This window comes from Telopea speciosissima, chromosome 10 (genome assembly GCF_018873765.1).
Source record: "Telopea speciosissima isolate NSW1024214 ecotype Mountain lineage chromosome 10, Tspe_v1, whole genome shotgun sequence".
NCBI classification, from domain to species: Eukaryota; Viridiplantae; Streptophyta; class Magnoliopsida; order Proteales; family Proteaceae; genus Telopea; species Telopea speciosissima.
Genome location: NC_057925.1, coordinates 43,876,449 through 43,890,688, shown reverse-complemented (window position 1 = coordinate 43,890,688; position 14,240 = coordinate 43,876,449). Strand labels below are relative to the sequence as shown.

Genomic DNA, 14,240 nt, shown 5'->3' with positions numbered 1-14,240 from the left:
TTGCAATTTATACATAGACAATGGAACTTAGATTTCTATTGTTCCTCATGCTTTTATATGTTGCTGAATTTTGAATTGTTAAAAGTTCTGTGTGTTTAGTGGGCAAAATATCAAGTAGCTCATATATTATAAGGAAAAATTTTCCTTTTCACTTTCCCATTTCGATCATGCGATCCATTTTCGACCATAATAGAGATGGGATAGTGCTTTGGATTTAAGCTCTACTATTGTGCTTAAATGGTCCACCATTTTGAGCCACTGGATAGATGATGTGGCAATTCCGACTATTGGATTGAGAGGACGTGGTCTGGATTAGCCTACATTTTAGATTTCAAAACCTGATTCTATCAATGCTTTCCCCCTCTATTGGCATGCATCCCCATGTATGTCTATGCACGCCTACAGTAATCTGACGACTACTGTGCACTCTCCCATAGTCTTGTGCTCCAAAACTCTATTGGGCTGACACTTGACATGTGAGCAAGGGACCTATGGGTCTACCTATCCGCAGATTATTTTTTTTTGGGGTGGGGGGGGGGGTGGGGGACAGGTACTGAAGTTCATGGATGCTAGCATTGCTTTGAGAATCAAGATGAGGGGAAGAGGGAAATTAGAGAAAGGGTACGAAGCCAAATGCCAGTAATAATGTCTGATCATGCAGTGTCTTGAGTAGTTGCTTTGCTTTAATATGCCTGTGTAGACTGTTTTGTTGCTTGCTAATGTTCATCAAATGAGTGATCTCCCATTTTTAAAACCAATTATCTGTTTTATATCAGCTCTTCTGCTCTCAAAGACTGTTGCGTTGCTTGCTAATGTTCATCAAATGAGTGATCTTCTTTTTGCTATACGAATGAGTGGTCTTTCGTTTTGAAAAACAATTATCTGTTTTATATCAGCTATTCTGCCCTTTAAGACTGTTGCGTTGCTCGTTAGTTTTCATCAAATGAGTGATCTTCCTGTTTTGAACATCAATTATCTGTTTAATGTTAGCTCTTATGCTCTTTAGGAATGTAGTGATAATGTTCATGATGAGTTTGAAAAATAATTTCGTGTGTGCAATAACCAAATTAGTTGTTAAATTTGTGATTTCCTTTTGTTGGAGGGCTCACAAATGATATAACTTGTGATTTTGTAGCTCTTCCATGCTCGTTAGTGTTATGATTGAATGATAGTTGCTAAAAAACAAGTGTGGCGTTATAACATAGTTCAAAAACTTGCTGAAATTTCGGTGATTTTGTCGAGGCCGAGACGAAAAATAGGAGAATTAAGAAATTGGCACTGTTTCAGAGAAATTTCGGTCATATCTACATTGTTGATAAAATGCACAAGTTTGGCGAGATTTGGTCATATCGGTCATGTCTACATTGTAGGTAAAAATGCACCTTTTCATTGAAACTTCGCCAATTGTGGTGCATTTTGGTAGTTTCTGTGTGACCGAAATGACAGACTAAAACAAGTTTTCGAACTAGTGGCATTCTATCAAATTTTAAAAAAGTTGCAATGATTGTCATGTGATGTATTAAATTGTTGGAGAAGTTTTAGAAGAAGCTTGTGGAGTTCACCTCTTGTTTTATAATAGGTTGTCTTGGTTTTTTGTTTCTTGGGCCTTAGTTTCTAGGCATTTTGTATGTCTAGCTTTTTTGTGGAGAAGTTTCCTAGTTTTTTTTTTCCCTCTCGTTTTTTATGTACATTTTCATTCTTTTTGCATTTATGCTCTAATTTTTGTGATTCAGAGTTTCTGATCGGTATTTTGAGGTAAGAAAATGAAGGAATCAAATGTTTCAACTCTCTTTATGGATTGGACCAATATTCTTTGAAGGAGTTCAAGGATGTTGATAGATTGGCTTTTGGGAGAGTGTTGAACTCTAACCTCTGGCTGAGGTTGGATGTATTTTTTAGTTTTTGTGAATCCCTAATATAGCAGAGGGTGAAGGATCATATAGGGACTATGATGTCCATACATAATCAAGTATAGGAAAGCCAATTCAGGTCAGGTTGGATGTATTTTTTAGTTTTTGTGAATCATTAATATAGGAAGGGGTGAAGGATCATATAGGGACTATGATGTCCATACATATTCAAGTATAGGAAAGCTAATTCAGCATTGAATTTTGCCCACTATTATCAGTTCACATGGATGTTGATCCAATGCAACCACTCCTATATTCAATGGTACAGCACATTCATAAAACCAATTATTTAATGAGACGATACTCATGTATAGCACACTCATTAAGCAAGTCAGCACTATGGTAAGGGTGTTGAATGTGAACATTGGTTCAACAGTAGGTACCATGAAGATCTCTGGAGGTACGACACCTCCTCCGGCAACAAGCAATTTCAAGACAAAGCTGTGTGATAACTTTGCTAAGGAATCATGCACTTTTGGCGACCGTTGCCACTTTTCTCTTGGAGCAAACAACGATCTTCGTAAGCCAGCAGTGTGAGTGCTTTTCTTGTCTCTCCTCCGTTGCATTTCCCTATGGATGGAGACAATTTCTTGAAATCTATATTGTAGTTGTGAGAGCTGAATCGGTACGAGTATTGGTGATGATGAGCCCGCTTTTTTATGGGGGTAGAAAATTTGGCTAACAATTAAGAGTAGTAAAGATTTCAAGGTTCTTCATCCCCAAACAAGTGATCTAGCTTTATATTTATTGTGTTGACCCCTTGTCTCATGGCCCTATTCCCATGGTTTCAAAAAATTGGATTCAAATTGGCTTAGTAGAGATTGAATTCTATTTCTGTTGACTTTGTAAAAAAAAACTGGATTGATCAAAGTAGAAAAATTTCATTTTCGGGTACTTTCTTTTTATCACCAAAACAGAAGTGTTGAGAACTCATTTGCTTGGTATTTCGAACATGTTAGATCTGAAGGGTTCTATACTCCTTTTATTTGAATCTGAATTGATGGAGACAAATTTGATTCCTGTTTTTGAGTTTTTAAACATTGGTTATACTCTGTCACTTGGAGGAATAAACTGCTAATTAAATAGAGGTTTGTTGGTATTCCCAACCCTTGTTTCTGTGAGGCATCTCTCTTGCACTAGTTTCCACTGAAGTTTAAAATTTTCTGACCCTGGTTGTTAGGATTTGGTACTTGGTCAAGGGTACAAAAGAAAAACTCGGCCCATGTTGTTCATGTCTTAAAGCTTATTTTAGTTGCATGGCTTTTAAGTTGGTTACTTGAATTGTGAAGTAGTGATGGTAATTGGAATTGTTAAGGTGTGTTAAATTAACTTGTAAATGTAGCTATCCACATTGGACAGTTGGACTTACGCTTCTTTGGCAATGTTTGTAAGATGCTAATGTTAAATTTTTCTGCCTTGCCCTTTGTGGACAGACCCTTCCTAATTGCTTTAGAAGGTTGAACAATTTTAGGCTAGTAAAACAACAGATTTTACTTGGTTGCAGCTAAATGGCTACAGATGATTGTTAGGGCAGGTACATATGTGGCAACAGTTTTCCCTAACCCTAGTGATTGTTTGAAAAGGGGGGGGGGGGGAGGGGAGGAGGGCGCTTTCTACAACAACATCCAAGCCTTGTCCCTACTTAATGGGGTTGGTTATATGGAACCTATGAGAGATAATAGAAAGATAAAAAGAAGTAAAAGGTGGGGGGGCATACAGGTAAAGAGGGAGGCACACAACATCAACATAGATCAAGAGGGGGGGGGCTTTCTATACTAAATTACGGCTATAAATGCATCAATATATAGCTATAAATTGTGGTTTTGCTACTAATTCTATAGAAATGACCTTCCAAGTTGTTGCTCATGGTCCTATCGTAAATTGTAACTTTGAATCTTGGGATTGGAATACCTATACATAGGTCATTTGGGGATAGGTTTTAAAAAAATTTCTAACAGTAATTAGAGTGTTTTTTCACTGAATATAATTATGTAAAATATTATCCGTTTGTTTTGGCATAAAATTTTACCTTGAAAATTTTCCACTGGGGTGCCTGCCCTGTGTTTCTCTCACCCTCCATGGGTGGTTGGGAAGAACCGCCATTCCTTTCCCATCCCACCCCGCCCATTGGTCAAGGCCGCCCTCTTACCTGAAGCACAAGGCAGCCTACTTGCCTGAAGCGGGTTTCCTGCCCATCCTTTGTCCAATGTCAAAATTGGTAAATTGTAAGGATCACTAGGTTTTCTTTGTATCAGAAGACCAAATTGAATAGTGATACTCATGATTTGTTGCAGAAGATGTTTATAGCGGCTCCAAGTACGTTATGTATTAGATAAATTAAAACTGAGGGTTATGTTATCACTCCACCCCAGTGCACAACACACTTTTAGGGAATTGGAGATGATTATTTTCCTGGTTCCTACTGCTGTGGGTCAATTATCTGGTAAGACGGTTAAGGTAAAGAATGAAGGCTTTAATGGGAATCAAGTTGAGAATTTTCCAAAAAGCAGTCTCAAGAAGCCATCTTCAGAACCGGGTGTTGAGAAAGAGGTTGAAAAGGTAAGAGTACAGTGGATAGATTTCTTAGAGAAAGAAATTGTTGAGATCAAGGATTTGGAACCTTGGTTGTTTCAATCTTTTCTCTTTTTAACATTTGATTCTTTTTTAATTATCTGGTTTACTTTCCTTTCGGTGTATTGTCAGAGTAATTCTTCTGCATGAAATTGTTATTTTGATAAAACTGGTTGTTTAAGCCTCAACATTGTTTTTAAATTGTAGGCATGATTAAATTGCAATTTACGTTATGAATTGTTGGACTTTAGGGATAATCCAGATTGTGTGAAGTTCAACTTTTCATGTTTGAATGTTAAACTTCAGGAGAAAATATAATCTGAATTTCTGCTCCTAACTCCTCATCTAACATTGTGTTTGACATGATACTTTGGTTTCGTTTGTAAACTTGTTAGTAATCAAATTAGAGAAATGTTAAAAGAGAAGTTACATTGTTGGACGGTGCTTGAGAAGATGGTGGAAAGACGAATAGGCTATTGTATTCCTGCCGAGTGAAGATTCCTATTGAATTTTTTTTATTGTCATAGAATTTGCTTGATTCTCACTCAATATCACCCCCCTCCCAACCCAAAAAAAAAGAAGAAAGAAAGAAAGAAAAAGAGAAGTGCTTCACTGGATGCACTTCGAAGGATCTTGTCTCAAAGATATGTTGTGTGGTATTTGTGATGAGTGTTATTCTTTTAATCAGTTCTTTTGGTTAAACAACAAGGACTGGTGATTGAAATCATAACGATATAACATGTGATGGTCAATAAAACCACAGTTTAATATGGCCTCACTTCAGAATCTGGAAAAAAAAAAGGGTGAACTTGGTTCTCCTATTGTCTGGATCTCAAGCATAATATTTTTTGCTTAATCTGGTTTCAGATGTTGTCTTCTGGTTTACATTGTTGTGCATTTGATGTTCTTGACTTGGTTGCTTTGAATCTGTATAACCTAGTGGCTCTCTCTCTGGTGTTTGGGTAACGTATTGCATATTTCTTTGGGAAATGGTCTCCTGCATGGTCAGCACACCACATTGGACAGGGACCTATTTCTGCCTCATGGCAAGTTGGATGGGGAAAATCTTGGACCATGAAGAGGGTCCATGGACCACTGAGGGGGTACATGGACATACATGTGAGAGTATGCCAATGCACGGGACATAGGTGAATTCATCTCTGAAATTTGACACATTGCCAATCTAGACCTTTCACTAGATATTTCAACATAGAAATTGCCCCATCACTTTTCCACATGCCAGAACTAGGTGTGCTGCTTCATGGTGGATGGCCACCCTGGGAACATTTTGCCTATTTGTTTTGTCTGTGTTTTGGTATTCAACTTTGTTAAACCCATAGACATAGCGAATAGACCTTTTTACTTTGGAGCTCCCGTTAATTTGCTTGCAATAACTGGTTATGTTAGTTTAACTGATTAATGTCCTTTTCCCTGTGGCTGTTACGCAATTGTGGTTGACTATATTATTTTAGGTGATACAAGTTTACCGATTGGAATTGTTACTGATGAAGTAATTAGAGACCGGAATTCTTCAAGATCCTCCCCAACAATATGTTTGAATCTTGGGATACCACCCTTTCTGCTCTTGTTATCCTTCTGTTCCTTGATTGAATTCATTTCTTTGTGATCTTTTGGAATCTCTCTCCTTAGAAATGGAATATTGATCAAGTGTTTTCAGATTCCTAAATGCTACGACACCATTTGTTTTTCAATGCCATGTCTCAGGAGATACTTTGAGAATTTCAAGAGGAACTGTCTTCAAAGTAGCATCCATTTTGGAGCATCTAAATAATGTGGTTCAGAAAATGGTGCATTTTCTATCATAAAATCTAAATTTGGAACCATTTGGAGAGGGGGTGGGTGGGTAGTGAAACACTCTGCTAATGCAGTCAGAAAACAAGAAATGGATGCTTTCTACAATTTTTACACTAGATGTTTTGTTGACCTATTTATGAATTTGAACTGTCAGTGACTTATCTTCACTTTCCATTCAAGAGAAAAACTTGGATGGAATGTGTACAGTGGTTATGAACTTAGAATCTAAGAGTGATTTATCTGTATATATTGACTAGGGCCATCCATGGGGTGGTCAAGTGAATAAGGTTAAAAGTTCTTAATGACCGAGGCACATGTATGATATATTAGGATGATCACAAACCTTCGCCGATACAGAAACTGTTTCATTCTTGTGTAAGGTCATTAACTTAATGATTGTTTCCTTGCTGTTAGTGATTGTGATGTAGGACAAAACATGTAGAAAAAGAGGCCAAAATACTGTTCATGTGAACAGTGTCACAGACCCTTATTTTTGGTTTGGTGAGAATATTCCTTGAAGTATTGTGGGGGCAGATTAGTCTTTTAAGTATTAGTGATTCAAGTCCTTAAGTGATGTCATTCTTCTAAAGCTAATAAGTAGAACTGATGGGGGACCACAGGTTGGAGATTCCAGGTACAACAATTAAGTCATCCAAGTGGGTCCCACAAGGAGATTTGAAGACTTAAGAAGATTTTATTATGTTTCTATTTTATTTCAGTCGTAGTTAATTACAGTAGTTTCTAATTTTTAGATTGAAGTTATAAGTCTAAGTTTCTATTTTTTCCTTTTACTTGAGGTACAAGTCCTGCCCCCTATTTATGTAAGGCTGTTTTAGGTTTTAGCCACTCTTCATGATTTTACTATGTTGAATGAAAGTTTGCTTGCTGCACTTATGATTGTTTCTCAAGTTGTGTGTGACTTGAAGGGCTGAAGGAGCCTGGCTGGGAGAGCCAAATCCATCTATCCCAACCTCTCCATTATCACCTTCACCAATTTCTTCTCCATCGAGCCAAGGTTGCTGTGATCCTTCCTCTGCCCAGAAAACCAATCGGGTGTTGCTGTTGTTGCTCCAGGCTGCTGCTGCTGCTGTTTACTGTTGCTTGAGGTCTTTACTCAAGGCTGGAGACATCCTTTGCTCGTTGTGATTGTTGCTACTGGGTGTGCTTTTGATTGGGGCTGTTGCTGCACTTCTGCAACTCTTTTGTCTGCACCTTCTAATTTCATAACACCCCCAAATCTTCTCTAACCCTACTGGGTTTTGCTTCCCCTTTCAATTCCCTCCACTCGATTTTCAATTCCCCTTCATTCCACAGCCTGAAACTCCCAAATTCCACAAACTTTCTATTTTCATTCCACCACCATAACGTCACTTCTACCCATCAGAATTTCACCAAATTTGCAGCAGAACCCTCTTGCCATGGATCCTACACTTGATCCAAGTTAGAGCCCAAACTGGAAGCTAGTTTGGCCTGCAGAGAATTGCTTTCTATTTTGGGAGTTGCTGTCATATCTTCCAGATCAATCATCAGAATCAATTGAAACTTTCAGTAGTGTTTCTGACCTATACAAGCATCATTCAATCCAAAGCTGGGAGAATTCTTTTGGCTGGTTTGGTTGATTTCATATACTTTTTAATTCTGCCTCTTGTTTCTATTTTGGATTTGTGGGTTTCCTACTGTAGAGTGGTTCTTACTCGAACCCCTTCTACATTAGATTGGTTGTTGAAACCTAATATTTTTCCATTTATTGGTATATTTTCCAATGAATCAGGCTATTCAGTTGATAAAGGACAGGGTAATCGATGCTGTGTTTGTGTTATTCAGTGATTCTGCTTATTCCACTTGCCTCAGTACCATAGTAGCTACAACATGCATAGGAAGACAAAACTCCCATTTTCGTGGGCTCCAGCTTCAGGCCCTGTATATTTCTCATTGTGGTTTAGTCCTTGAATGTGCGGCCTGATGTGTCAGATGGATAACATCAACCAACTGAGCTGCAGGGTCATGTTCAAAAGAAATTGCGGCCATTGCTTTAAATTCTTCAAAAGAATGTAATTGCAGTGCATTGCAATCTCCAATGGCATGCTTTTCAAGCAAGGGATTTTATTTAGAGACCTGCACTGAAGCCAGGTCTCATTCCTTCCCATTGTTTTCTCACTAGGATCTAAATTAGGAATCTTTGTGTGTCACAATGCTTTCCTTCTATAGAAGTTCCCCCACCCCACCCTCCCCAAAAAAAAAAAAAAAAATTCTTGTTTCCTTGATTAGATCTTTGGTTTTGCATCTGATTGTAGAAAAAAAAATTGAACATTACAAATGTTCCATTCATTGGCTCCTGTTCTGTTATGTTGGAAACTTGGAATTGTTGATCACCAACCTATTGGTTTAGAAAGGTCGGACTGGTAACGGAATTTGTAAATTTTGCTGCTCGTTTTCTGCATTTAGGTGTACTTTATATTTATTCCTCATCAGTGAACAGAATACAAGTTTAGGAATAATTTGTTCGTGTGGGTGATAGTAGAACGCTTTTACTGCCACTGATTGATCAATAACCAATGACTAAACTTGAAAGGTTTGATGGTAATGGATCATGAATTGGATTTGGTGATGGGTTACCTAAACATTTGACATTCCTGTGGAAGTATTACAGCATTAAGTACATTGAATCTTCCTTCGAAGCAGAGGTGGGTGACAATTTATCAGATCCTCAGGGTCTAAGAGGTTTACCCAGCCTGCACTTGTTTGTTACTCTGCAACTAGTGATTCTTAAGCTAATTTTTAAGGAATTTTTATAGAGGCATAGTTTGTTTCCAGGTAAAAGTAACAAAAGAAAAATTTCCGGTAAAATTTTGTTTTACACAGATTTTGCCTGGAAATAAATAGATCTATCATAGGAAAATTTTGCTGAGATTGCTACAGAACTTGATAAATTAATGGTTCACATTTGGTTAATTTAGAGAGAACATTTAGATGCAGGATGTCATGCTCTTGTTTTTTTACAATCCTGGATTCCATGTGGTATCTAGCCCTTAGTTAGTAAGTACGCGTATTATATGCGTACCCGAATTTTTGAACGAATAATACTCCCGTCCCCTCATTTTCCCGTATTTTTATAAAAAAATGCGTTTTTTAACCGATCGCGTATTATACTCATATAATTCGGGTATTATATGTTTTATACTTTTTAAGTTTTACCCTAATGTGTAAAAAAAAAACCCCCAAAGATTAGAATTTTTTCACGATTTCACTTGTCCTTCTTTTGCGATTTGCGTTTTCACTCCAAAGTCCAACCCTAGAAGGCAACAGCAGCGGCAGCCCCCCTCCATCTCCGTTCAACACCTGCTATCGTCAAAGCTTCGACGGCAACAGCATCGACGACGGCAGCGGCGACGTTTCACCTTGTTTATTTCTTCTTCCACTGTGGTTAGTATCCCTTTCTCTATTTCGTATTGTTTGCTAATCAAACGAAAAATCACAAGTTCCAACTGCATCTCCATGGAAAATAGAAACGGGAAACCTTTTTGATTTTCAGTTTCTCACCACAATCCACTTTCACCTATCCTCTGTTTCACTCTTATCTACAAGGATTAATTAATTTGGTAAACAGTAAGTTTCCCTATTTTTTTTCCCTATTCTCATTTGTAGTTAATCACATAATTTTTCCTATTTTTTTTTTAGCTTCAGTTGTTGTGTTCTCGTTTTAAGATGCCTTGCAGGTCTCCTTATTTCTGTTTTATTCTTATTCTCATTGTCTGAAATTGGAATTTTGTGGAAATCTAACCTCAACTTCACTTTTGGTTGAAAATTCTCACCTTTCTATGGTTCACCTTTTCCACTATGGTTCAACCAAAAAAAAAGTAAACCTTCCCAATCTAATCAAGACTCATGGGGTGTGGAGTCTCTCTTAGCCAAAGTTTTCTCTCTAGGTACATGTGAAATCGTGGTAGGCATTAGATGAATCTAGAGATGGTGTATGGGGAATGAGTTTAAGGCCATTTTATACAAAATAACTCGATAAGGAGTGGATGGAGTTTCAGTATGTATGACTCCTAGAACTTATGGAAGAGGAACGATTAGACTAAAGGACCCAAGTCCAAGCCTCTATGAGATATAAACCATGGCTTACCATGGCCTCCTGGCCGGGTATGAGTGTATGACATGGGATGAGATCAAACAAATAGCAAAGAGATTATGTTTTGTTAATTTTACAAAAATTGAATGCTAATATGAATGTCATTTTCTAGAGAAATAATATTCATGAATCATGCCAATTAACTAAATATATAATTCACTCATCTATTTGTTTGCAATTTTTCTATCCAGTTATATTTATGGTTTAATGAATGTTTCCATTTTGGCTCTTATTATCATGAATCTTAGTTATTATTAAGGTGAGTTTGGTATTATAGAATTTTTTATTTTCTTATATATTCATTTATTTATTAGGTCACTAAGAAAATATGGTTAAACAAAGAGATGATTTGTGGAAGTATGTAGAGGACTCAAAAGGCCGCTTCAAATGCAACTTTTGTAAAAAAGAGTATGCGGGGGGTATTTCAAGGGTCAAATACCATTTGTCTTGTCAAAAAGGGCATGATATTGGAATTTGTTGCAATGTGCCTGACGATGTACAAGTTGAGGCACTTCGTGCACTAAGTAAGAAAGCTAAGACTGGGGAAAGTTCTACTGCATGTAATGTCGGTTCTTCACAAAACCCCATAGAAAAACCCCATAGAAATAGGAAGACAAACTGGTCAACCTTCAAGTGTGCAACAACGATCTGTTGATGTAATGTTTAAACATGTAATGTTTAAACAGAAAGATAAAGATGGAGTTGATGATGACATGGCTCAACATTTTATTTTGAATAACATTGCCTTCAATGTTATTCAAACCCCTTTTTTTCAACAAATGATACGTTCTGTTGCTTGTTATGGTCCAAGTTATAGTATACCTAGTTATTCTACATTGAGGACTAAGTTGGTGCAGAGGGCTAAGAAGAACGTTGAAGAATATGTTTCAACAGTTAAGGAGTCATGGTCTCTTTCAGGATGTACAATAATGTCTGATATGTGGACTGATATGAAGGAGTGTGCTTTTATTAATGTTATTGCATATTCACCCATGGGGGCTGTTTTTCTCAAATCTTTTGAATGTTCTGATGCATCCAAGACGGGGTTATTTCTTAGAGACACACTTGAACCCATAATTGAAGAAATTGGGCCAGAGAAAGTTGTTCAACTTATCTCAGATAATGCTTCCAACTATGGGGTTGCCATATCTTTAATAATGGAGAAATATCCTCATATTCATAGGATAAGGTGTGCTGCCCATGGAGTACAGTTACTCTTGAAAGACATAGATTCACAAATCCCCTGGGTCAAAGAGGTATTTGAGAAGTCAAAACTGATTATTAGTTTTATGTATAAGCATGGAACAGTCTTGGCCTTGATGAGAGAAAGCACAGGAAACAAAGAGTTGAGAAAACCTTGCAAGACAAGGTTTGCATCTAACTTTTTGATGCTCAAGTCTATTCTTGAAGTTGAGGATTTCTTAAGAGTGATGGTAGCATCAGCAGAATGGAGGATAAATAGGCATTGCAGGTCTGAATTGGGTGTGATGGTCACTAAAATAATTCAGACTACAGAGTTTTGGCTTAATGGGAGGGATGTATATTCAATTTTAAAGCCTCTTATTATAGTTCTTCGCTTGGTTGATGGTGACGGAGCTACAAATCCTTTTTTGTACGAGGCAATGGAAAGGGCAAGAAATACTATTATACACCGTTGCAATAACAACCCAGCAAAGTATGAGAGGTTGTTGCAATTGTTTGATAGTAGAAAAGAGGCAAATAGATTACATCCTGTGCAAGTTGCTGTTGCTTTTCTTAATCCTTGTCTAATGTATGAGGGAAAAATTTCATACAACCAGAATGATGTGCAAAGGGCAATGATCTATATCACAAAGAGCATGGTTCCTCCGAATGAGAAGAAACAATTTGGCAAAGAAATAAATGTTTATTTGGACAAAGAAGAAATGCTATTTCATGACTTCTCATTGGCAATCATTGATTGTCATCCACGTAAGTAAAAGTTTGATGAATCTTTTGTTATTCTATGTTACATTTTTATTTCATTTCTTTTTAATTTTTTATAAATTTGGTAATGAATTTATTCTTCATTATTTCTTTGATCCTTTTTTTTAATGTAGGTGTATGGTGGAATTTGCATGGAAATTGTGTTCCAATGCTTCAAAGAATTGCCATTCAAATTACAAGTCAACCTTGTAGTTCATCATCATGTGAAAGAAATTGGAGTGCTTTCGAAGCAGTGCAAACCAAGAAAAGAAATAAACTCTCTCCTCAAATGTTGGAAGGTTTGGTATATGTAAGGATGAATTCCCTTATGAAAGGCAAATCAAGGGAAATTGAGAAGTTTAGCAAGGAATCAATAAATTTAGATAAACTGCTTGAGATTCCAATAGATGAAGATGAAAATGGAACTGAAGTTGAAGATGAGGAGGATGAAAGAATGGAAGATGATGCAGATTGGCTTCATAGAGAACTTAGGATTGGAGAATATGCACGAGACAGTGATAGTATTCAAACTCCAACATATGGTGGCACTCTAAGTCAACTGCGCAATCTCTCACAGACTCCTTTCACACATAGTTCAACTTCTGAGACACAAGAACCATTAGATATCAATGATTGATGGTTTCCTTCTTTATGACATGAAGGATTTGTTATTGTTAGAGACTATTTTGTGGGACTTGTTCCTATTAGAGACTATGTTATGGGGTTTTCATGGTTCCAGAACACATTATGTCTTACTTTTTTTTATGTTTGATGAGATGTAATAGACTATTATATTGATATTTTATCGTTTAGAGACTACTTTATTGATATTTTGATATTTTAAATGCTAATCTTAGAGATGTAATATAAGATATTATATTATTGTGTTTATTTTAGTTTATAAAATCATGATATTATTTTGTTTATTAGGTGGTGAATGCATGTTATATAATGAATATATGTCCGTTTTTTTTAAAGTATTATTGCCGTCTATGTCGTATTATACACGTATTAAACACGTATCGTATTATTATCGTATGTGTTTTATGAAGTCGAATTTTTGAAAAGTATTATTACCGTCTAGTCCGTTTAATTGCCGTACGTATCCGTTTTCGTTCAATTGCCGTTCCCGAACTTACTAAGATCTAGCCTAGTTAGTAAATACGTGTATCCAAACGTATGAATGAAAAAAACTCTGTATTGCATATAATGTTTTAGAATTGATAAAATATGTGTATTTTAAGGGGCGTTGTATGATACTCGAATAAAATGCGTATAATTTGTTTATATATATATATATTAAAAAAAAAGAGAGTAAAATCTAACTTAATCGTTAAACCAATTCTTAATATTTACCATTAGATTAAAAAAAACTTAAAATCTACCAAACCCTCTTCTCTTCTCCAGGGGAAGATCAAACCTCTAGCGGTTGGTTCTCCTTTTCCATTCTTCTCTGTCTTTTCTTCCTCTTCTTACGTTCTGTTGGCGATTGTAGTGGTTGTTCTTGTGTTCGTCAAGCCGGCGATTGCAGCGGTGCATTTGAAGCGACAATTCTTAAGGTATTTTTTTGAAACATTTGCCCCTCTATTCTATGGAGGAGAATAGCAGGGAGGGCTTAGAAATTGAAGCTTAACAACAACATAAGGCAACTCGTTTGATTTTTTTGAAGAAACCCAATCAAACGAAACATATATAATCTGTGAGAACTCAAAACTTTTCTTAGCAAAAAATTCCATCACTGTAGATTCAGAACCATCCATTTTTTCTGTTTTTGATGGTCAAAGAGACGGACTTTGGGATTTATTAAAGTCCAAAACCCATGAAGCATGAAATAAACTTAGATTTAGTTAATATTTAATAACAAAATT

The 14,240-nt window shown here is 36.5% G+C and overlaps 1 protein-coding gene across 1 annotated transcript; it reads left to right on the top strand.

Annotated features, from left to right (window-relative positions):
• The first annotated feature begins 4,310 nt into the window (after window positions 1-4,310).
• Window positions 4,311-13,009, top strand: LOC122643609. The gene is made up of 3 exons (XM_043837220.1): window positions 4,311-4,469; window positions 11,115-12,378; window positions 12,507-13,009. The coding sequence occupies exons 1-3, from the start codon at window positions 4,311-4,313 to the stop codon at window positions 13,007-13,009; spliced, it is 1,926 nt and encodes a 641-aa protein (XP_043693155.1).
• Window positions 13,010-14,240: the final 1,231 nt, after the last annotated feature.